Consider the following 24,221-nt stretch of genomic DNA (forward strand, 5'->3'; position numbering starts at 1 on the left):
TGAAAATAATATGCAAGAGTGACTTACCTTGCATCCCTTCCAACTTCCTGATCAGTGTCATCACGTAATAATTTGATATTAGCAATGATGGGAATATCTACACCCTGGAACCTGGAAAACATTATAAATCACATCTTTTTTTTTTAAAAAAAGTTTATTTTATTTGAAAAGCAGAGAGTTACAGAAAGGCAGAGGCAGAGAGAGAGGTATCTTCCATCCACTAGTTTACTTCCCAGATGGCTGCAACAGCCAGAGCTGCACCAATCCAAAGCCAGGAGCCAGAAGCTTCCTACAGGTCTCCTGTGCAGGTGCAGAGCCCAAGGACCTGGGCCATCTTCCACTGCTTTCCCAGGCCATGGCAGAGAGCTGGGTTGGAAGTGGAGTAGCCGGGACTTGAAGCGGCTTCCATATGGGATGCCGGCACTGCAGGCAGAGGCTTTACCCATTATGCCACAGCCTTGGCCCCTAAATAAACAAATCTTTTAAACAAAGACAGAGGTGGGAAACTTGTTCCCTTCTGGAATTTTGTGAATTCAGCTGTAAAGGCCAAACAGAAGCTCTTGATGAACTTCTTTCCATTTGCCTTTTACTCTCTACCCTAACTTCCCCACCACCACTCAGACTTAGTTGTTAACATTTTTAAAAGTTCTTGAGTTAACAGTTTGATAACACTTACTGATATTCACAATGTTAAATTCCCAAGGACTATCTGTCCTCCTGTATTTCCTAGAAATGTGACCTAACAAAAACATCTTGGCCCACCAGTTTTTTCCCCTACAAAAAATAAATAAATAAATAAATAAATAAATAAATAAATAAAAGAGGAGAAGAAAATATCAATTCAATAAACCTGAGATTTAGCAACTCTGTTTCATTCTATATAATATAACTGGAATAAAGAATCAGGCCATCATGGAAAATGATATCATCAAATACAAATTTATTGATTTTTATTCAGTACTAAGTGCATTGTATATCTGCTCCCTTGAATCTCAAAACTACAATTAATACCGACAGCATGAGTTCATCAATATGTAAAGAGAATGTATTTATGGCATAATTAACTTTCTTTTGCACCTCATTGTTAGAGAACTACAAAAATTTGGTGTCCTATTGTTCATTCCAATTTTGAAAAACAGTTAAGACCGTCACCAAGGAATGGTCACAGACAATTCACAAAATAAGAAACAGATGGGCCCACACCGGGGCACAGCAGGTTAAGCCTCCATTTGCTAGGCCAGCGTCCCACATCAGAGTGCCAGTTTAGGTCCCAACTCCTCTGCTACCAATCCAGCTTCTTGCCAATGCACCTAGGGGGGCAGCAAATGATGGCTCAAGTCCCCTGCCACCCATGTGAGGGACCAGAACGAAGCTCCTGACTCCTGGCTTTGACCTGGCCCAGCCCTGGCTGTTGCAGCCATTTGGGGAGTGAACCAATGGATGAAAGATACATTCTCTCTCTCTCTCTCTTTTTTTTTTCTCTCTCTCTCCCCACCTCTGTTGCTGCACTTTTCAAATAAAGAAATAAGTAAATCTTTTTTAAAAAAGAAGAAAATGCAAATGGAAGGGGAGAGGGAGCGGGAGGGGGGAGGGTTGTGGGTGGGAGGGAAGTTATTGGGGGGGGGAAGCCATTGTAATCCATAAGCTGTACACTGGAAATTTATATTCATTAAATAAAAGTTAAAAAAAAAAAAAAGAAGAAATATAATTATCAGATTGGCAAGATAGCTTTTGAAAAATAATATCTTGTGTTAAATATTTGAGAGGCTTAAAGGCCATAAATTTTTTTTTTTTTTTTTGACAGGCAGAGTGGGCAGTGAGAGAGAGAGACAGAGAGAAAGGTCTTCCTTTTTACCGTTGGTTCACCCTCCAATGGCCGCCACGGCCGGCGCATCGCAGTGATCCGAAGGCAGGAGCCAGGTGCTTCTCCTGGTCTCCCATGTGGGTGCAGGGCCCAAGCACTTAGGCCATCCTCCACTGCCTTCCCGGGCCATAGCAGAGAGCTGGCCTAGAGGAGGGGCAACCGGGACAGAATCCAAAGGCCATAAATTCTTAAATATTCTTAATGGGAATATTAACTATACAAGCTTCATGCTAAAAAATAAAACGAGGGGCTGACGGTGTGGCACATCAGGTTAACGCCCTGGTACTGGCATCCCATTTGGGTGCCGGTTCGAGTCCCAGCTGTGCCACTTCCAATCCAGCTCTCTGCGATGGCCTGGGAAAGCAGTGGAAGAAGGCCCAAGCCCTTGGGCCCCTGCACCCACATGGGAGACCTGGAAGAATCTCCTGGCTCCTGGCTTCAGATCAGCGAAGCTCTGGCCTTTGTAGCCATCTGGAGAGTGGACCAGTGAATGGAAGACCTCTCTCTCTCTCTCTCTCTCTCTCTCTCTCTCTGCCTCTCCTCTCTCTGTGTAACTCTGACTTTCAAAATAAATAAATCTTTTTTTTAAATGAACGGCAAAAAGGAAGACCTTTCTCTCTGTCTCTCTCTCTCACTGTCCACTCTGCCTGTCAAAAAATAAAAATAAATAAATAAATAAATAAAGATAAAAATTTAAAAAAAGTTTACAGGAACCGACACATGAATACTACAATGGAAGATCCAAATGCATACAATGCATGAATTTCAAAAATATTTTGTGTCAAACTAAACTTATCATTTCCTTCCATTTTTCCACAAACTTGTGTATGTATATATATATGTATATGTATATATATATACATATATATATATATAGAGAGAGAGAGAGAGAGAAAGTCTAGAAATAAACTCTCACATATACGATCAAAGGGTCTTTGACTCAACATCATTCCAACAAAGGATGTTGGGAAAACTGGATACCCACCCACATGCAAAATAAACTTGGACCCTTCTATACCATGTACCCAAATTAAAAAGATCAAAGACCTAAACATAAGGGCTAAAACTATAAAGCTTTTAGAAACATAGGGGAAAGAATGCTCCGTGGCATCGCATTTGTCAGTGATTTCTGGATATGACGCCAAAAGCACAGGTAACAAAAGAAAAAATAGACAAATTGGACTACATCAAACTTTAAAACATTTGTGCATCAAATTATACAACTGACAGAGTGAAAAGACAACTTACAGAAAACTAGGAGAAAAAATATTTGCAAATCACATACCCAATAAGGGGTTAATATGCAGTATGTGGAAAGAACTCCTACCTCTCAACAACAAAATGCTAGCAATCTGATACTTTAACTGGGCAAAGGTCTCGAACAGACATTTCTCCAAAGATATGCAAATGGTCATGAGTCCATTAAAAATGCTCAACTCCACTAATCATCCCCAGTTAAAAAATACTTAACAGGTTCCACATATTATGTACATTTGGAACGTGTGTTTCTGTTGAAAATGTTAAAACTTCTGCTGAACCCATAGGGCCCATTGGAATGCCCAGAACACCTCTGAAACAGTTTGAGAACTATGGATCTAAGTTAATCATTAAGAACAGGGGAGAAATGTAAACTGGGGCTGGTGATAACACCGTAACCTAAAGGTGTCACCATTGTTTAAAATCTGAGCTCTTCCGAAGCTATAGTCAGGAGGGTTTATGGTGCTACCATAACATGTGAAATCCTCTCACTATAATATTAGATTGCATTGCTCAGTCTTCAGCCTGGTCTTCCAAACCATGAACTGAATGAAGTATTCTATTCTACTGTTCTTTGAAATGCAGCCGAATTTATATTTGATTCGGATTTCTATTCCTTAAGACACAACTTCTGAAAAGAGCCATTGATTGAACTAGTATTATGTGCACATGTAATTTAAGTTTATAACTTAAATTTAAAAGTCCATGTAGTTGCAGTCCTGAACAGACATGTTATATATATATTATAAAATATATATATATCATGTCTAGGTAAATTCAGTTAAAAAGCAAGCTTTCCTGGGCCAGCAGGTTAAGTCAGCCCATATGGGTGCCAGTCTGTGTCCCAGCTGCTCCCCTTCTAATCCAGCTCCGTGTTAATGCAGCCTCAGGCAAAGGATACCCCAAGTGCTTGAGTCCTTGTCAGCCACATGGGAAACCCAGATGGAGTTCCAGGCTCTCCCCGTTCTGTCCATTTGGGGAGTGAACCAGAGGATGAAAGATCAATTTCTCTCTCTCTCTCTCTCTCTCTCTCTCTCTCTCTAATTCTGCCTTTCAAATATATAAATACTATATTTTTTTCTTTTCTTTTTTTTATTAGAGAGACAGAGAGAAAGGTCATCCTTCCATTGGTTCACCTCCCAAATGGCAGCTATGGCCAGTGCGCTGCACCGATCCGAAGCCAGGCACCTCCCCTGGTCTCCCATGCGGGTACAGGGCCCAAGCACTTGGGCCATCCTCCACTGCCTTCCCGGGCCACAGCAGAGAGCTGGACTGGAAGAGGAGCAACCGGGACAGAATCCGGCGCCCTGACCGGGACTAGAACCTGGAGTGCCGGCGCCGCAAGGCGGAGGATTAGCCTAGTGAGTCGCGGCACCGGCCTAAATACTATATTTTTGAAAACAAAAAGCAAGCATGCCTTTTCCATCTCTATTCCTCTGGCTGGATACAGAAAATTCTGAGTCTTAAAGGCTGGCAGAGCTGCAACATGGAATAAGTCTGGATCTTTGAATCACCCCTAGAAGAAAAGCCACCCACTGATGCAGAACATCCATCAGTGTATTGTCATATTAGCAAGAAATATACTATCTCGTTAAGCCAGTGAAATTTAAAGGTTGGTTTTCTTTGCAGCAATTACTGCAATCTAAACTAAGAACTATTATTGAACATAATTAAGAATGCTTTTCTACTATTTAAGTATAATGCTTGCTGAAATTTCTTTGATACACCTTTTTTTTCCCTCACCTTAAGTAAATTCCTTCTATTCCTACGTTGATAAGAGACTTTATAAACAAGTCTAGATTAAATGCCATTTTGGCAAGAGCTGTGATGGGTCTAAGATTTTGTCCTACTTGCAACAGAATACTGCTCAGCAATGAACAGGAATGAACTACTGATATAAGCCACAACAAGAATAAACCTCAAAATTATTATGCTGAGTAAAAGCAACTACACACAAAGAAGTGCATAAGTACCTCATTCCTTCTTACTGACAAATAGTAACCCATTTTATGGAAATACCAAGTATTGTCTATGCAGTTCAACTGAGGGGCTTTTGAGTTGCTTTCACTTTTTGGCTATTATGAATAATGCTACTCTGAACACTTACGTTCTTTAAAGCACAAGAGTATCTTCAAAGGGTGTGGGAAAGTGCAATTAAGGTAAATTTATTTCAGTGCAAAAGAACTCTTCAATCCACATATAGTATTTTTCAGAAAACACATTTTCCATGAACTTCATTTTTTTTTTTAAGATTTATTTATTTGAAAGTCAGAGTTACAGAGACAAAGAGATCTTCCATCTGCTGGTTCATTTCCCAGATGGCCACAATGGCCAAGGATGAGCTAGGCTGAAACCAGGAGCCAAGAGCTTCATTCAGGTCTCCTACATGGGTGACTGGGACCCAAAGACTTGGCCCATCCTCCACTCCTTTTCCCAGGCCATAGCAGGGAGGTTGATGCGAAGTGGAGCGCCTATATGGGATGCTGGTGCCACAGGTGGTGGCTTTACCCACTACACCACAACACTGACCCCTTTCCATGAACTTTAAAAAACCTACCATGGGCATTCATTTCAAAAACTTTTTGCTTCAAAAGAAACTCATCTTTTAATTCCACTTTGCTATGAAATTTTCAAAGTACCTGAATGTAATCATGCATATTTTTTATTCCATTTATATTAAGTTCAAGAACAGGTAAAACTAACCTATGTGGTAGTCAGAAGTGTGTTACTGGTATTTTCTTTAAAAAGTCACAACCAGGGACCAGCACTGAGATGCAGCAGGTGTAGCAACCATCTGCAATGCTGGCATCCCATATGGGTGCTGGTTCGAGTCTCGGCTGCTTCCAATCCAGCTCACCGCTAATGTGAGTGGAAAAGCAGTGAAAGATGAAAAAGTCTTTGGTCCCCTGGATCCCCATGGGAGACTTTGAAAAAGCTCCTGGCTCCTGGCTTCAACCTGCTCCAGCCACAGGCATTGGAAGTGAACCAGTAGATGGAAAATCTCTCTCTCTCTCTTTCTCTCTCTCTGTAACTCTGCCTTTCAAATAAAAACAAAACAAAACAAAATTTTAAGTCACAAGAGCCTTGAAAAATCACGTATCTTACTCAAAGTGGAGGTCATAAAGGTATACAGTATAAAAAAATCATGAAACATAGAAGTTCATCATTTCATGTTCTAATAATAACCAGTAGAGAAACTAAAAAGTGTGATAGAAGCATACGGGGAAGATAGTAAGATGAGATGAAATAAACAAATTAGTTGAAACTTTACTAGAGGAGCCAGCATTGTGCATAGCCCTGGTTTGAGTCCCAGCTACTCCGCTTCTGATCTAGCTCCCTGCTAATGCACCTGGGAAAGCAGAAGACGGTCCAAGTACCTGGGCCCCTGCCACCCACATGAGAGACCCAGATGGAGTTCTTGGTTCCTGGCTTCAGCTTTGGCCCAGCCCTGGTTGTAGTAGGCCATTTGGGGAGTGAACCAGGGGATGGAAGATCCTCTCTTTATTAGCGGTGATGTGGGTTAGGCAGGGAGTTAGTGAGGGATAAAAGAGTGGAGAGGGTTCCAGCAGTCTCCGCGCCTTACCCCTACACAGCTAAAAAAAACTCCACTCTCTTCCATGCCAATTCACCCACCTACTTTCCCATGATGCAACTGGGCCTCCTCCAATATGACACCATGATAAGCACATATATGCTGAGCTCTACTGGATACCATGGGTTTTTCCCGGAGATCATCACGTGCAAGAACCTTGCCCAAACTCCTCCTCATTTTTATATTCAATTAGGGAACCACCCCCTATGCAATAAAGGGGATGGATGAAGTAGGGATGCATGTGGCTATTCTCATGTGGCTGCCCACATCCACTTCTGAATGTGCATTCTCCCATTCTTGCTCTTTATCTATGTCTCTGCTTTGAGTTTCTCTCTTACGTGAAGACAAGAACTTAGAATAAATTCAGCTGGGGGACCCTGTTCCCCACAACAGAGGGATAGGCATTGTGGCTCAATGGCTTAAGCTGCCACTTGGGATCCTCACTTCCCATATCACAATGCCAGATTGGATTCCCCATCCAGCTTTCTGCTAATCAAAGTGGAAGGCAGCAGGTGACACTTCAAGTGCTTGGGCCCCACCACCTATATAGGAGGCTCGGATGGAGTTCTGGGCTCCTGGCTTTGGCCTGGCTCAGCCCAGTTATTTTGGGCATTTGGATGGAAGTGATATGGGCCTAGGTATCTTAATCTTTAATCCAGGTTCTTGTGCTCCCCCAAAGGTCAAATTTCAAAGCAGAGGCACTCATGGCACACAAGTGAAAATAGTATGTATTTAAAAGTGAGACAGTAAACATACTCTCACATGTGAGTGAGAGCCACCCCACGTGGAAAGACACACATCAAGAGTAGGTCAGAGAGCTGCCTATGAGGAGAGAGAGGAAGAGAAAGCCGAAAGAGTCCCAAGTGCAGCCAAGGGCAAAAGAGGGCCCTTCCCCCATTAACGGTCTCTTATATGAAGTAGGGAGGCAGTGGCTTAACTGAATAATAAAGTACGGTGGGGTCTCAGCATGAGTGAAGTTCTCCAGGCACCTCCACTTGGAATTGAACTTCCATGTGGTCATCCATGGCTTCTCATCCTTCTTGGTCCTGGATGAGACTCAGGTGCATTCTGGGAAGGCAGGCATATCGAACTGACAAGTGAAGAGATAAGGTTACAATGCAGGGCTGGCAAAAATCCCAGCTCACCTGTTTTTAACTCCCTGACTAGTTTCTACACATCAGAAGCTCGCTCACGCTCTCTCTCGCTCTCGCTCTCTCTCTTTCTCTGCCTTTCTAGTACATGGAAATAAATAAACACTTTTAAAACTTTAATAGAGCTAGAATTTGGTAGGTAGATGCCTAAGTTGCAGAATCTGCACTATTACTTAGCAAGTAAGAAAAAATCCAATACACACTAAAAACAAAAGTTAGGAGCCAACAGGTATCCCTCTAGGGAGCAGAGTGGGGATGGGATATATATATTTAGGAAAGAGTGAAAAGATGGATGCTTTCTATTATGAGTCTTTCTATGCTTTGTAAATTTGCAATTATGTTTATGTATTACTTTTGATGCTGCACGCCTACTCCTGCTGCCTCTGATGTAGACATTATCAGGTCCTGTATCTCTCCATAAATTTGCAATTCTCCTATAGAGAGCAACTGGTTAAATTAAGGGGGTGATATAGGGGCCAGCGCTGTGGCATAGTGGGTAAAGCCGCCGCCTGCAGTGCTGGCATCCCATATGGGCATCGGTTCAAGTCCCGGCCACTCCACTTCCGATCCAGCTCTCTGCTATGGCCTGGGAAAGCAATAGAGGATGGCCCAAGCCCTTGGGCCCCTGTAACTGCATGGGAGACTCAGAGGAAGCTCCTGGTTCCTGGCTTCAGATCGGCCCAGCTCCGGCCGTTGCAGCGAATTGGGGAGTGAACCAACGGATGGAAGACATGTCTCTCTGTGCCTCTGCCTCTCCTCCTCTCTGTGTAACCTCTGACTTTTAAGTAAATAAATAAATCTTAAAGGTGGGGGGGTGGGGAGTGACAGAAGGCTAAAGCCAGAGCCCAGACCCTGAATCACAAAGACTCAAATTGTCCCCATAGCTAATATCTCAGTGCTGGCCTCTGAAACTTTCCTAAGAATTCACAGCTGCTGTCCAAGGTGGTCCCCAATCCACCCCTAGACCCTACACAGACTGGTGCCCACCTCTGCCATTTGCAAAGAAACACAGTCCCCTGTCCCTGACCAATGAAGGAAAGGTCACGTGCACTGTGAACTGATAGAGGACCACAGAGGCTCATCCCCCACTTTATAAAATTCACTCCCTTAGGGAGTCAAATAATTAAGCAATAGCTGCCCAACGCTTTGCTCTGTGCACTGTAAATAACAAACTCTTCCACCACCAAATACTGGGTGCCAGTAACCTGCTTGCTGTAAGTCCAGCAAGTGGAATCAGTTGGTGAGGGTTCTGTAGCAGTGTCTCCAACCAGTTCAGGGGTGTTCTATAACACTTTCATCAAAGGTTTTCACTGTTCTTAAAAAACTTCTTTTAAAAAATATTTATTTATTTATTTATTTGAAAGTCAGAGTTACACAGAGCGAGGAGAGGCAGAGAGAGAGAGGGAGGGGTCTTCCATCCCATGGTCCACCCCCCAAATTGGCCGCAATGGCCGAAGCTGCGACGATCCGAAGCCAGGAGCTTCTTCAGGGTCTCCCACCCGAGTACAAGGGCCCAAAGACTTGGGCCATCTTCTATTGCTTTCCCAGGCCATAGCAGAGCTGCATCGGAAGTGGAATGGCCAGCGGCCATATGGGATCCCATATGGGATGCCAGTGCTTCAGGCCAGGGCATTAACCCACTGCGCCACAGCGTCGGCCCCTAACAAACTGTTAAAACATATTTTTCCTAGAACATTTAGCACACTGTCTGGAATTCAGCAAGGAACTCACAACCTTGATAAGGTTTCTTGGATCCATGCATGACACAAAAACTATAAAGCGTATTTTGGTCAAAACAAAACATAACCAAAAAAAAAAAATTTTTACCTGTTTCTCTGCTCACATCCCATTTCTGACAGCAACTCTGTAGTGTTTTCCAACATGTTGGTTTGAATTGGTTGTTAAACCAAACCTCGAATTCTCTGGACACCAAATGGCTGTCCAGTGATTCGATTTTATTCTGAATTCGATTTGACTCAACACTAGCCACCTGGACTTAGCAGAGACACTGACCCTCCAAGGGCTCAGTCCCACAAAATTGCCCCATACTTCAGGTGCCAATCACAAGCCCAGGCTGCCTGAACACCTAACCAACCAGCTATAAATCAGGAGAGCCCAGCACCTCCTCCTTGAGTGTAAGAGATTGTATGCAGCTCTCCAGTGGGTGGGGCTGACAGTTCCAAATGTCTAATAACTTGGTCTTTTTGGTGACTGGCCCTATCCTGAGGCTACTCTTGGGATCCATCCCAAGTCACCTCATTAGCATAAGCCCACGTATATTCAAAAGGAGCTTCTTACAAATGAAAAAGGGAAAGACACTGGGTTGTTCTACAGTTCTATAAATTGTAGATAGCTGATACAAGTACCCAAAGCCTCACTCACAGAAACTGTGTCTTGTCTGAGAGGGGATCAATTTATTTCCCTTCTCCACTACAGGAACTCCATTTGTATGTTAACTCCCACAAAAACACCCAACACATAATTTTTTTTTTTATTTAGTAGATATAAATTTCCAAAGTACAGTTTATGGATTACAGTGGCTTTTCTCCCCCCATAACTTCCCACCCACCCACAACCTTCCCATCTCCCTCTCCCTCTCCCATTCCATTCACATCAAGATTCATTTTCGATTATCTTTATATACAGAAGATCAATTCAGTATATATTAAGTAAAGATTTCATCAGTTTGCCCCCCCCCCACAGAACACAAATTGCCAAATACTGTTTGAGCACTAGTCATATCATTAATTCACATTGAACTACACATTAAGGACAGAGATCCCACATGGGGAGTAAGTGCACAGTGACTCTTGTTGTTGACTTAACAAATTGACACTCTTGTTTAAGGCATCAGCAATCTCCGCAGGCACTAGTGATGAGATGCCAAAGCCATGGAAGCCCCCTGAGTTCGCTGACTTCGATCTTATTCCGACAGGGTCATAGTCAAAGTGGAAGTTCTCTCCTCCCTTCAGAGAATGGTACCTCCTTCTTCCAACACATAATATTTAGTATTCTTTGTTTTTCCCACTATTTCTATTTCATGTATTGAATGTGAATGTATTGGAAGTATGTTCTGGAAGTAATACTGAAAGACCCTCATCTATTATAAAACCACTAGTGTGGATATATAGATAATAGCTATTCTCAACCAAATCTATCTGTCAGCTATCTGGCCAGAAAATAAGGCTCATGGCAGGTAGCTCAACAGAAAGAATTTAACATGGAAAAGTAGCTACAAATAGTTCAAAACACTGAGAAGTCTGAAAGGGAACTACGAGGCAACCCAGAGAGAAGCAACAGCAGGAAGCTGCTACGTCCTGGGGCTGGAGGTGACAGGACAGGAAGCAATAAGCTAACTGAAATCAGCTGTCAAGAGGAGAGTACTCATGTGACATTAATGCACAGGAAGTGGCATAAAGCTACATATTTATTATCCCACAACATTCCTTTACTTCATCCACATTTGTGTCGTTGGACTTCTCCTTTGAGCCAGCTAGGACATCTGTCTAGCTCCTTTGTTGCTTGAGTTAAATAAAGTCTGTAACACATGTTCAATCTTGTAACTGTCAGTGAGCCATGATTTTACCTTTTTAAAAAATTGCGTTTTCACAGGAAATATTAAAGAAGCATAAGATTTCTTGTACCCGAGTGTGTAGACTAAGATTCATATCCACAACAAATATGTAATAAAATAAGTTCAATCTACATCCAATTCCTTCCCTTAGCTGCCGTTGATCTTATAAATGAATTGATATTACAGCACATATTCACTAGATAATTGAAATGCACTACTTAGTACCAAATAAAAGGATATTTAGTTGTTTTACTTAAGGACAGGTCTATACCAATAACTCTAAATTAAGTGATGAAGCATGTATTACTCAGCTTTTCCTTACTTTAACTAAAGTACCTGAGAGTAGCGACTCAGGAAGGAGGCAGCTCTATTCTTTACACTTCGGAGGTCACAGTCTAAGATTGGGTGGCTCCATAGGTTCAGGCATCTGGTGAGGCCAGAAAAAAGCAGAGGGGTACATGAAAGCCAAGAAACAGAGAAAGGAGCCAAAAGGCCAGACTTAGCTTGAATGGCCACCCTCTCATGACAACTACCTTCCAACGATTGGACCCGTCTCCCAGATGCCATAAATAAATCAAGCCTCTACTTTTATTTTATTTTATTTTGACAGGCAGAGTTACACAGTGAGAGAGAGAGAGAGAGAGAGAGAGAGAGAGAGAGAGAGAGAGAGAGAGAAAGGTCTTCCTTCCGTTGGTTCACCACCAAAATGGCCGCTACAGCCAGCGCGCTTTGCTGATCTGAAGCCAGGAGCCAGGTGCTTCCTCCTGGTCTCCCATGCAGGTGCAGGGGCCCAAGCACCTGGGCCATCCTCCACTGCCTTTCCAGGCCACAGCAGAGAGCTGGACTGGAAGAGGAGCAACCGGGACAGAACCCGGCACCCCAACCAGGACTAGAACCTGGGGTGCTGGCGCCACAGGTGGAGGATTAGCCTAGTGAGCCACGACGCTGGCTTCTACCTTTACTCTATTAACCATGACCATAGACTTCCTTGTTTAAACTGGTCTGCATAACTCAGGGGAGCCAACTCCTGTTCGAACCCTAACAAAATCATATTTTGGATACTAGTCCCTTATCAGAAGTAACTTTTTTTTTTTTTTTTTTGACAGGCAGAGTGGACAGTGAGAGAGAGACAGAGAGAAAGGTCTTCCTTTTGCCGTTGGTTCACCCTCCAATGGCCACCGCGGTAGGCACGCTGCAGCCGGCGCACCGTGCCGATCCAATAGCAGGAGCCAGGTGCTTCTCCCAGTCTCCCATGGGGTGCAGGACCCAAGGACTTGGGCCATCCTCCACTGCACTCCCTGGCCACAGCAGAGAGCTGGCCTGGAAGAGGGGCAACTGTGACAGGATCGGTGCCCTGACTGGGACTAGAACCTGGTGTGCCGGCGCCGCAAGGCGGAGGATTAGCCTAGTGAGCCACGGCGCCGGCCTTTTTTTTTTTTTTTTTTGCCAGGCAGAGTGGATAGTGAGAGAGAGAGAGACAGAGAGAAAGGTCTTTTTTTTTTGCCACTGGTTCACCCTCCAATGGCCGCTGCAGGCAGCGCATCGCACTGATCCGAAGCTTGGAGCCAGGTGCTTCTCCTGGTCCCCCATGCGGGTGCAGGGCCCAAGCACTTGGGCCATCCTCCACTGCCTTCCCGGGCCATAGCAGAGAGCTGGCCTGGAAGAGGGGCAAACGGGATAGAATCCAGCGCCCCAACCGGGACTAGAACCCGGTGTGCTGGCGCCGCAAGGCGGAGGACTAGCCTGTTGAGCCACGGCGGCGGCCAGAAGTAACTTTCAAATACACACTTCCATTCTGAAGCTTGTCTTTTTTACTCTTTGACATTACTATTTGAAGCAAAAATTTAAATTTTTATTAAGTTCAATTTAAGAATTTTTATTTGGTTATTTATGCTTTACATGTCATATTTAAGAAACCATTTTATCATCTAAATTTACAAATGTTTACACCTGTTTTCTTCTACAGTTTTTAGTGTATAGTGCTTATATTTAGGTCTTTTCATCCACTGTGGCTGATTTTTGTATGTGGCATGAAGTATGAGTTCAATTTCATTTTTTTTGCATGATGTTGTCTCAGCACTTTTTTTTAAAGATTTATTCATTTATTTGAAAGTCAGAGTTACACAGAGAGAGGAAAGGCGCGCGCACACACACACACACACAGAGAGAGAGGGAGGGAGAGAGAAGGAGGGAGAGGTCTTCCATCTGCTAGTTCACTCTCCAATTGGCAGCAACAGCCAGAGTTGAGCCAATCCGAAGCCAGGAGCCAGGAGCCTCCTCCTGGTCTCCCATGTGGTGCAGGGGCCCAAGCACTTGGGCCATCCTCCACTGCTTTCCCAGGCCATAGCAGAGAGCTGGATCAGAAATGCAGCAGCCATATGGGCGGCTTTACATGCTGTGTCACAGCACCAGCCCCTCAGCACCATTTATTGAAAAGACTATTTCTCCATTGATTACCTCCATATTTGCCAAAATTAGATTAGATTAATTACCTTTTTTTTAAGATTTATTTTATTTATTTGAAAGAGCTACAGAGAGAGGTAGAGAAGAGAGAGAGGTCTTCCACCCACTGGTTCCCAGATGGCCGTTGTGGCTGGAGCTGCACCAATCTGAAGCCAGGATCTTCTTCTGGGCTTCCCACGTAGGTGCAGGGGCCCAAGGACTTGGGCCATTTTCTACTGCTATCCCAGGCAATGGACCGGAAGAGGAGCAGCAGGGACTAGAACTGGCGCCCATATGGAATGCCAGCACTTCAGGCCAGGGCGTTAACCCACTGTGCCACAGCACCGGCCCCTAGATCAATTACTTTAACAAATCATTGAACTATTCAGATTTTTTTGTTCTTTTGTAACTTTTAAGATATCTGACATTTCATCTAAGTTTCCAAATGCATCAGTATGAAGTTACTCATAACAGATCCTCTTAAAAGATTTTAGGGGCAGGCATATAGTCTAGCAGGAGGATGCTGGCTGAGATGCCTGCATCCCATATTGGAGTGCCTCAGTCTAAGTACCTGCTCCGCTCTGGATTCAGCTTTTTCCTAATGTGTACCCTGGGGAGTAGCAGATAATGGCCCATGTACTTGAGTCCTTGCCATCCACTTGGAGGACCTGCATAAAGTGCCCAGCTTCCAACTTTAGCCTGACCCAGCCCTAGCCATTGCAGGCATTTGCGGAGTGAGAAAGTGGGTGGGAGCTGTCTATCTGTATCTAACTCTCATATAAAACATTTCTAACTTGTTTTTTTTTTAAATTAACATATGTAGGACAGTGGGTAATGTCTCTGTTTCACTTTTTTTTTCCATTTCACTTCTAATTTTTGTGCTTCACATTTTCACTAGTCTTGCTAAGTGTTTGTCTTCAAAAAACAACTCTTAGCTTTTGTTAATTACATTATGTTCACTTTCTATTCTACTATTTATTTTTTCTTCCCTTTTTATAATTTATTTGTATTTTTTATAATTTAATGGGATAAATGCCCAGCTCAATAATTAACCTTTATTCTTTTCTGATAAATTTAAGATATAAAATTCCCTTTAACAACAGGTTAATCTCCACTCCATAAATTTTTATTTTCTTTCCATAATTTAAAATCTCAGGGCTGGCATTGTAGCCTAGAACCAGAGCCCGTAGGGGATGCCAGTATTGCAGGCGGTGGCTTCACCCACTGTGTCACCATGCTGGCCCCCAACGGTCAATTTTTGTAAACGTTCCACATATACATGGGGAGGAAAAGGTATTATACATATGTTGAATATAGTATATATGTATTGATTGTCAAGTTTAATTGTATTTTTTATATCCCTGCCAACTTTTTCCTCATTGAGTGCATAATCTTCCTCTATGATTGTGGATTTCTCTGTTTCTCCTTATGGTTCTGTGCATCTAGAATTGTTAGAAGTTTCTTTGTGAATTAGCCATCTTATCAACTGTCCCTCTTCACTAAGTATTTTGCCTAAAATTCTACCTTGATATTAAAATAGCCAGTTAGTGTTCATACATCTTTCTACAACCCTTCACTTTTCCTATTTCAGGATCTTTGCGCAATCTGTGTCTCTGTTATATAACTGGGTTGTTGCCTGATGGTGACTGTTGTATTGGAGGATTTAGCCTACTTGCATCCCATATCAGAGCGCCAATTGGAGTCTCAGCTGTTCTGCTTCCCTTCAGTTCCCTGCTTAATAAGCCTGGGAAAGCAGGAAAGGATGGCCCAAGTGCTTGGGCCCCCTGCCATCTCTGGGGGACACCAGGATGGAGTTCTAGGCTACTGGCTTCTGCCCAGGCTAGGCCCTTGCAGCCATTTGGGGAGTGAACCAGCAAATGGAAGATCTCTCTGTCCCTGTCTCTGTCACTCTGCCTCTCAAAATAAATTTGAAAAAAAAAAAAAAAAAATTCTCCCTCTCTCTGCCACTCTTTCAAATAAATCTATAAATCTTTGAAAATAAATCACTGCTCATTTAATCCATGTATTTACTCTTTTTGCTCATCACTCCTTCTTGCTCTCCAAGTTCCCATCTAGTATCACTTTCCCTCTACTTAACAACAATTTCTTTCTGGTAGAGTTGGAGAAATTTTCCCTTTTTTTTTTTTTTTTTTGGTGTAAATTTTCTTAGTTTCCTCTATTGTACCCTATCTTGAATGAGGGTTTTACTTTTTATAGGACTCTAGGTTGGCAATTATTTCACCACTTTGGACATGCCATTCTGTTATCTTGATTCCCACTGTTTCTATCAAGTCAGTTGCCACATTTTTGGTCAAGATATTACACCTCATCTCTCTCCCTGCTGAAGATTTTCTGTTTTCAACATTTACACAGGTATGATTTTTTTCTAATATATTTTACTTGAGACTTCTGAAATGTATAGCTTGATGATTTTCCTAAGTTTTAGAAAATTCTCAAGACTTAACTCTAATAATCTCTATTTCTCTTCCTGGGACCCTGCTTAGTCTTAGCTGCTCTGTTTACATTGTTTTCTGGTTCTTTTCTACCCACTTTGTCTCTGTGTTCATCATCTGATTTTTTTTTTCCTTTCATGATCAAATTAGCTGTCTCTTCAGCTGTTTCATCTGATGTTAATCTCATTGATGTCATAGGAAGCAATTGATTGGGTCAGCAGCACAAGTGGTGATAAGAATTTACCAATGCCGGCGCTGTGGCGCAGCAGATTAAAGCCTTAGCCTGAAGCACCGACATCCCACATGGGAGCCAGTTCGAGTCCCGGCTGCTCCACTCCACTTCCCAACCAGCTCTCTGCTATGGCCTGGGAAAGCAGTAAAGATGGCCCAAGTCCGTCGGCTCCTGCACCCACATGGAAGGTGGAAGCTCCTGGTTCCTGGCTTCAGATTGGCTCAGCTCCAGCCTTTGCAGCCATCTGGGGGGTGAACCAGCAGATGGAAGACCTCTTTTTGTCTCTACCTCTCTGTAACTCTTTCAAATAAATAAAAAATAAATCTTAAAAAAAAGAATTCACCAAATAGTGAGCAGACCGAGATTTACTGAACACACTGCCAGGAAGCAACCCACAAGCAGGACAGGTAGGGGCTGACAACTGTTGCCAACACAGGCTGTAATCTGAGGGGTACACTGGTAGTGGCAGCCCCTTCTTACAGTGGCCATTCCATACACTTGAAAGCGAGCAGTGGGCAGGACAGCCAGAGGTTTTGTGTTGCAGTACAGACTACACTTCGAGAAGCATACTCACAACTGCAATATTTTCTCAGGGTGAGTTTGCTAAGGTCCAGCTTTCCCAGGTAGGTGGTTGGCATCACTGAGCAGAGATGGGAAGCTTGTATCGCCTATAGTGTGCAGCCTCCACCAAACGCCCTGGGCCCACCCTCTAAAATTAACTCCTTAATTTTAGCTACTACATTATTTCTAGAATTTCCATTGGCTTTTAAAATCCCAGTTCCCTACTAAGAGGTTCTATCTTGGCTCCCTGTGTCACTCAGACATACTACATAGTTTAGTCCATGAATGTGAGAGCTTCACATGGTGTCTGCTAACTCCAGAACTGGATAAACTCGCCCACTTAGTCACAAGCCGTGCTGGATTAGGGCACGGGCCAATCCAGGGAAGATTTAAGAATGTGCAAAGTGAAGAACGTTGACTTTTTGCAAGCAGATGCGTTCCAAAGCAAAGACCGTTCATGCCCTTTTTTCCCTTCCCATTTGCTACTTACATGTGCCCTTGAGTTAATTCTTTTTTGTGTTAAAATCTGTTTGGAGGCGGGCGCCGTGACTCAACAGGCTAATCCTCCGCCTTGCGGCACTGGCACACCGGGTTCTAGTCCCAGTTGGGGCACCGGATTCTGTCCCAGTTGCCCCTCTTCCAGGCCAGCTCTCTGCTATGGCCCAGGAGTGCAGTGGAGGATGGCCCAAGTCCTTGGGCCCTGCACCCCATGGGAGACCAGCTCCTGCCTTCGGCACCTGGCTCCTGCCTTCAGATCAGCGTGGTGCACCAGCCGCAGCACACCGGCAGCGGCGGCCATTGGAGGGTGAACCAACGGCAAAAGGAAGACCTTTCTCTCTCTCTCTCACTATCCACTCTGCCTGTCAAAAATAAAATAAAAAAAAAATTTTTTTAAATGTTTGGAGATTATCATGCAGGTAACTTAAGTGTCTGCTTAGCCCATGCAAGTACAGACCAATGGCTACAAACTTGCAAGCAGGAAACAAAACTTGTTCCAACCCAATCGAAATGTAGGTCAAGTCAGCCAAGTTTTCTGATTCTCCCTTTACTAGAAGGCAGACTTTTCTCATCTAGTGCCATGTATGCTGAGGTATCTGGGCTTCAAGTACCATACTATTGGAGATGATAAAACATCATTAAGTAAGGAAATAATGATCAGACTTCATGAAATACTGGAGTTATAAAAACGAATCATTCAGGGTTGATGCTGTGGCATAGTGGGTAAAGCCACTGCCTGCAGCACTGGAATCCCATATGGGTGCCAGTTCAAGTCCTGACTGCTTCCCATCCAGCTCTCTGCTGTGGCCTGGGAAAGCAGTAGAAGATGGCCCAAGTGCTTGGGCCCCTGCACCCGCATGAGACCCAGAAGCAGCTCCTTGCTCCTGGCTTTGCATTGGCACAGCTCCAGCCATTGCAGTCATGTGAAGAGTGAACCAGCAGATGGAAGACCTGTCTCTCTCTGCAACTCTGCCTTTCAAATAAAATAAATCTTTAAAAATGAATCATTCAATCATACGCACAGGCAGCTTATATTCCAACACAGCAATGGCTCTCAACTTGCACCCCAGGGAATATCTGCCAATGTCTGGATTTTTGGCTGTTTGGAAGGATGCTACTGGTATCTAGTGGGTACAGACCAGGGATGTTGTTAAATATCCTACAATGAATGGGACAGCCCCCTAAAGGAAAGAATCATCCTACCAAGAATGTAGCAGTAGAGTAACAGAGAAACAAATAAGCATTCACACACACACACACACACACACAGGGTATTATTTACAATATTAATTTGGAGGGCATGAAAGTGGGCACAGGAATTCATGAAACACATGGACACCTAAAGCTTAAATTGAACTGGAAAACTATGAAGGGTTTGGGAAGGCAAAAGGATCACAGCCTGGCCACTCTGAGCATGAGTATGAAAGTGAGGAGTTGAGGCCAGCACTGTGGCGCAGTGGGTTAACACCCTGGCCTGAAGCACCAGCATCCCACGTGGGCCGGTTCCAGTCCCGGCTGCTCCACTTCCAATCCAGCTCTCTGCTGTGGCCTGGGATAGCAGTGGAAGATGGCCTAAGTCCTTGGGCCCCTGCACCCACATGGGAAACCCAGAGGAAGCTCCTGGCTCCTGGCTTCGGATTGGCACAGCTCTGGCCATTGCCGCCATCTGGGGAGTGAACCAGCAGATGGAAGACCTCTTTCTCTGTCTCTGCCTCTCTCTGTAACTCTGTCTTTCAAATAAACCAAATAAATCTTAAAAAAAAAAAAAGTGAGGAGTACATTCCCTTACAGGTTAGGAAACTACAGATAATCTGGTATGACTAAAACTTACGGGCAGATGAGGTAGGCAGGGAGTAATGGCGTAAGATGAGACTACAGTGAAATCAGAGGCCAGAACACAAAAGGCCTTACCTATCAGAGGAGCTCAGACTTCACCTTGGCAGTAAGGTCGCAGGGAGAAGGTTGATATTGAAAAGTAAGAAAAAAATATTTTAGAAGGATCATTCTGGCATCATCGCAGATTTAAAGGCAAGATAAAGATCAACTAGCAAACCACTGGAATAATCCAGACCAGAACCAAAATCACAGCACTGAGTGATGGGTTGAAAAAAGAGTACCACAGCCAGTCTTCAGAGTCTGAATATCAAGAGAGGAAATAAGGTCTCATCTCAGTTTTCAAGCACCATCCACAGGGACAGAACACAGAGGAACATTTAGAAAAAAAGAGGATGAAAGATAATGCCATCCCACTTAGATTTCTTGTTGTCAAAGAGCTACATACACATACAGATGTGACTAGTATTAGAACATGTATCAGCAATATCTATATTTTGTGTGCTTTGAACTCTGATTATCATGCTTCAAACAAAAATGCAAAGTAATTTTTTATCTTTTCTTCTATATTTTATGTCTATTTATCTTACTTTCAATTGTTTGCTATTACATTGCTTTCATTAAAATAAAGCACAGGGCTCAATGCTGTGGTGTAGCGAGTAAAGCCCCGCCTGCAGTGCCGGCATCCCATATGGGTGCGGGTTCGAATCCTGGCTGCTCCTCTTCTGATCCAGCTCTCTGCTATGGTCTGAGAAAGAAGTAGAAGATGGCCCAAGTGTTTGGGCCCCTGCACCTGCATGGGAGAGCGGGAAGCTGTGCCTGGCTCCTGGATTCAGATAGGCACAGATATGGCCATTGCAGCCATCTAGGGAGTGAACCAGCAGATGAAAGACCTCTCTTTCTCTCTCTGCCTCTCTGTAACTCTACCTTTCAAATAAATAAACAAATCTTTAAAAAAAACACAATGTCTTACTTTATTATTTAAGCATTGTTTAATGATTTAAAATCCAACACTTTAAATGTTTTAAGATAAAAGTAAAAACTGCTTTTTAAATATAACTCTGTAGCAGCAAAGTAGAATTGTAAAGAGCCTTTTAAAAACTCAGTACTTACAACAAAACTAAAGGAAGGTTTATATACAGATACCTAGAAAGATGATAATATTTATAGACAAGTGCCTTATTTTAATCCAATAAATGAACTGTTTCCTGGAAATTAATAATCAAGTTTTCAAAAAGCCACTTAAAATAAACTATCCTTGAAAATAAGGCTTTTAAATCATTCAACATTATCATGAAATAGTAACTTGTTAACAAGATTTATATTAAACATACCAAACAAATATTTACATTCAGCAAAATAAAAAGTAGCAAAGCAATCTGCATCTTGAGACCTGGTATTCTGATTCACTGGATTCTAATTTTTTTTTTTCCTAAGAATAAGGCTATAAACAAGTACTTTGGGTACTAAACGCAGAAGTAAACATCCTATTTATAAATAACTTTCATCAATATGATTCATCAGTTAACACTAATTCAATACTTTAGCAATTATCTTACGTTAAATGGCAGATCAAAAAATTACTACATTTCTTCATTGAACAATTAGTATAAAAAGTTAATTTATTAAAAAAACCTACATCTACAACAAAATAAACATTGCAAAATTAAATTGGGACAGCTATTTTTCTTTTTTACAGACAGAAAGCTTCAACAAATTGTGAACAAATTTAATTCTAAATATTTCCTTGTTGTCTTGAATTGTTCTCTAATGCAATTCTTAGTAAATTTATTTATTTAATCGCTTCTTCAGGCTCTCAAGGTGTTCCACATTAACATCTTCTAACGCCAGTACCATTGCTTTAGATGATGAAGGATTATATGAAATAGTCATGACACAGCACAAATCTATTAAATCTCTCTGGCATTTCTGCAAACCTTCCAGGAACTTTTGGTATTGAAGAGGATCCTTTTTTAACCGTTTCATTTCTAGTACTGAAAACCCTATCAGACTAGTAAGTATCTCATCTACAAAGTCTACATCTAGATACGCGGTACCATCAGAAACCTTTGCAGTTATACTCCAAACTCCACCAGAACTTGAGAGATTTCCAGTTAAAGTTACAATAAAGGCTTTCACTTTCACAGTTGCAACTTCCTTTGATTTGCTGGCCATTAGAATGGACAAATAGCTAAAGGGTGGAGAATACAAATCCACGGCAAGAGAAGAATCAGTGTTACTCACTGATGACCTTAAAGGACGAGTCTGTAAATGATGATCATTTTCTTTAGACCTTTGTGAACTCTTTCTCGGTCCACAGTTGAGCAGCTCTCTGTTTAACATTTTATTTGTCAAAGAGTATCCACCTGAACTGCTAATGGTTTGCTTTGTTTTATCATCTGAGTTCTCATATTTATTTGCAGAATCATGGGTCAGGGGCACATCATGCTGTACTGAAAAAACACTACTACTTTGGTCTCTAGCAGATGGACAACCAAAAGACTCGTCTTCATTAGCCATTTGTTCAGATAAATTTTTTTCATTCCAGCTACTGTTTCCATTTCTGCAAATCAAAGAAAAATTATTAGCAGTATTAGGTTTATGTGAAACCCTCTCTGTACTTCTATCTGTGTTTCTGTTTAAAGCCAACAGCTGCAATTCTTCAGTATCCATCTGTTCTTTCTGGACAGTTTCTTCTAAAAGCAAGGCCTCTTCCAATGAAAAGTCATCTAATTCCTCATCAGTGAAATGCATAGACTGCTTTGGTGGTTTCTCCTTTGATTTTGGTTCAGAACTTGACTGTCCCATGGGAATAATATTTGAAGAACTACCTGAGTTGAAACATCTTTCCAAGGAGGTGATATGATTTCCTGTAAGCTCATCATTCTCATCAAGACTTGCCAAGAGTTCTTCATCAGAAGGTCCTAAGGCAGGATCCAGAATATCTGTAGCTCTGGGGATGTTCTGGTTTGAATTACTTGGGATGACTGCAACTGCAGGATCAGGTTCCCCAAGTAATCTTGCAAGTACGGTTTCTTGGGCATATTCTTCTAACAGAGCATCAACTTCACCTCCTAACACTTTCACATTCTCTGGTTTCAATAAGAGAACACCAAGACGGAAAGAAATGTTTCCATGAATCAAAATTTTTGTACCTGGAGAAAGATTACTATGAAGAGCTGGAATAGTCTGATACTCCATTCCCTGCATTTGTATAATTCCATCAGTTAGCTGTAGCATCAACATTCGTGAAGGTTTTGCTTCCCAAGGTTTTTGGGTTACTTGTGTTTCAGCTGTAACTAGATCGTTTGCTGTATTCTTTCCTCTCAGCTTCTGTATCTGGGAATATGCAGGTTGGCTCACATCAACCAAGGAGTTAATCTGAAGAGCATAGAATCCATTCAGTTCTCCTTTTGGAACTTCTAAAATACCATCAGGTAAAAGAGGATGCTCTAAATCTCTCAGATCCGTAAGTAGCCATTGTTCAAACACTTGTTTATTCATTTGTGCCTGACTCAAATTGACATTACTGTTTTCTTCTTGGATCCAGTTAATACAAGCTTCCAGCCACATTAGAGGCACTTTAACATGCCATGTAGCTAAAAGCCAGGTTTCAACTCTTAATGCAATACTAGTTACACTCATTTCTTCTAAATAAAATAATATGCTTCTGTTACCTGAAAACAAAAAATAATATATTTAAGTACAATTCTATAATTATCTACAATGCACAAACAAGTATAACCGTACCCTTTATATTTTTCTCTTTAGCATCTGAAAACTGTTTACCTTCTACATGGCCAAATTCAAACCCCACAGGAAACCAATTAGTGTAATGAGAAAAGTGAAAGGTTCCAGACAGATACATGTGTGAAAACTGCCTCTGTCAAATCACAAACTAAACTACGTCACCTAACAGATTTCTCACCTCCTCTAGCCCCGTATTTTCATCTCCAGCATCTGTCCTACAGGGTTGTTGTGAGGGTTACGTGAATACAGATTTATGAAAGACACTCAGCAACAATTATTATATTAACATGATAATCAAATTCTAAGCATTTGAAATTTAAAATTTGGTTAAGGGGGTGGGCATTCAGCACAGCTGTTAAGAGAATGGCAGACATCCTAAATAGCACTCTGGCCTCAGAATCAGCCCTTAAGGCATTTGGATCTGGCTGAAGAGCCCATGAGAGTATTTTAGGCATGGAAAGCCAAGACACTCTGGCAAAAAAAAAAAAAAGAAAAGAAAACCTAAATGAAAGATCTCTGCGAGTGAGATCCCAGTGGAAAGAACGGGGCCATCAAAGAAGGAGGTACCTTTCTCTGAAGGGAGGAGAGAACTTCCACTTTGACTATGACCCTATCGGAATAAGATCAAAGTCGGCGAACTCTAAAGGCTTCCATAGCCTTGTCAACTCATGACTAGAGCCTAGGGAGATTACTGACGCCATAAACAAGAGTGTCAAATTGTTCAGTCAACAACAGGAGTCACTGTGTACTTATGTCTCATATGGGATCTGTCCATAATGTGTTGTCCAATGTGAAGTGATGCTATAACTAGTACTAAAACAGTATTTTTACACTTTGTGTTTCTGTGTGGGTGCAAACTGATGAAATCTTTACTTAGTATATACTGAATCGATCTTCTGTATATAAAGATAATTGAAAATGAAAAAAAAAAAAAAAACCCTGGTGTTAAATTGGAAATTGCATAGAAAATTAACCAATTTTTTTTTTTTTTTTTTTTTTTTACAGGCAGAGTGG

At 42.2% G+C, this 24,221-nt stretch overlaps 1 protein-coding gene across 9 annotated transcripts in view; it reads right to left on the minus strand.

The window, feature by feature from the left end:
* Positions 1-24,221, minus strand: part of RMI1 (RecQ mediated genome instability 1) — a 147,392-nt gene that overhangs the window by 103,761 nt on the left and 19,410 nt on the right. For 3 of the 9 annotated variants that reach the window (XR_009867693.1, XR_009867694.1, XR_009867692.1), the window contains exons 3-4: positions 11,775-11,865; positions 28-111 (exon numbers count right to left, since the gene is read on the minus strand). The exons of 1 other annotated variant lie outside the window; for it this stretch is intronic. Coding sequence is in view for 2 of the 8 variants with exons in the window: in XM_062208621.1 (XP_062064605.1) it covers positions 21,246-23,134 (1,889 nt within the window). In the remaining 6 variants the exon portion in view is untranslated. Of the gene's footprint in view, positions 1-27; positions 112-7,468; positions 7,804-11,774; positions 11,866-20,508; positions 23,135-24,221 lie in introns of those variants that run through there. 5 more of the 9 variants (XR_009867696.1, XR_009867695.1, XM_062208622.1 and 2 more) reach the window with 3 other exon arrangements.

The sequence above is a fragment of the Lepus europaeus genome, chromosome 12, assembly GCF_033115175.1.
Source record: "Lepus europaeus isolate LE1 chromosome 12, mLepTim1.pri, whole genome shotgun sequence".
NCBI lineage: Eukaryota > Metazoa > Chordata > Mammalia > Lagomorpha > Leporidae > Lepus > Lepus europaeus.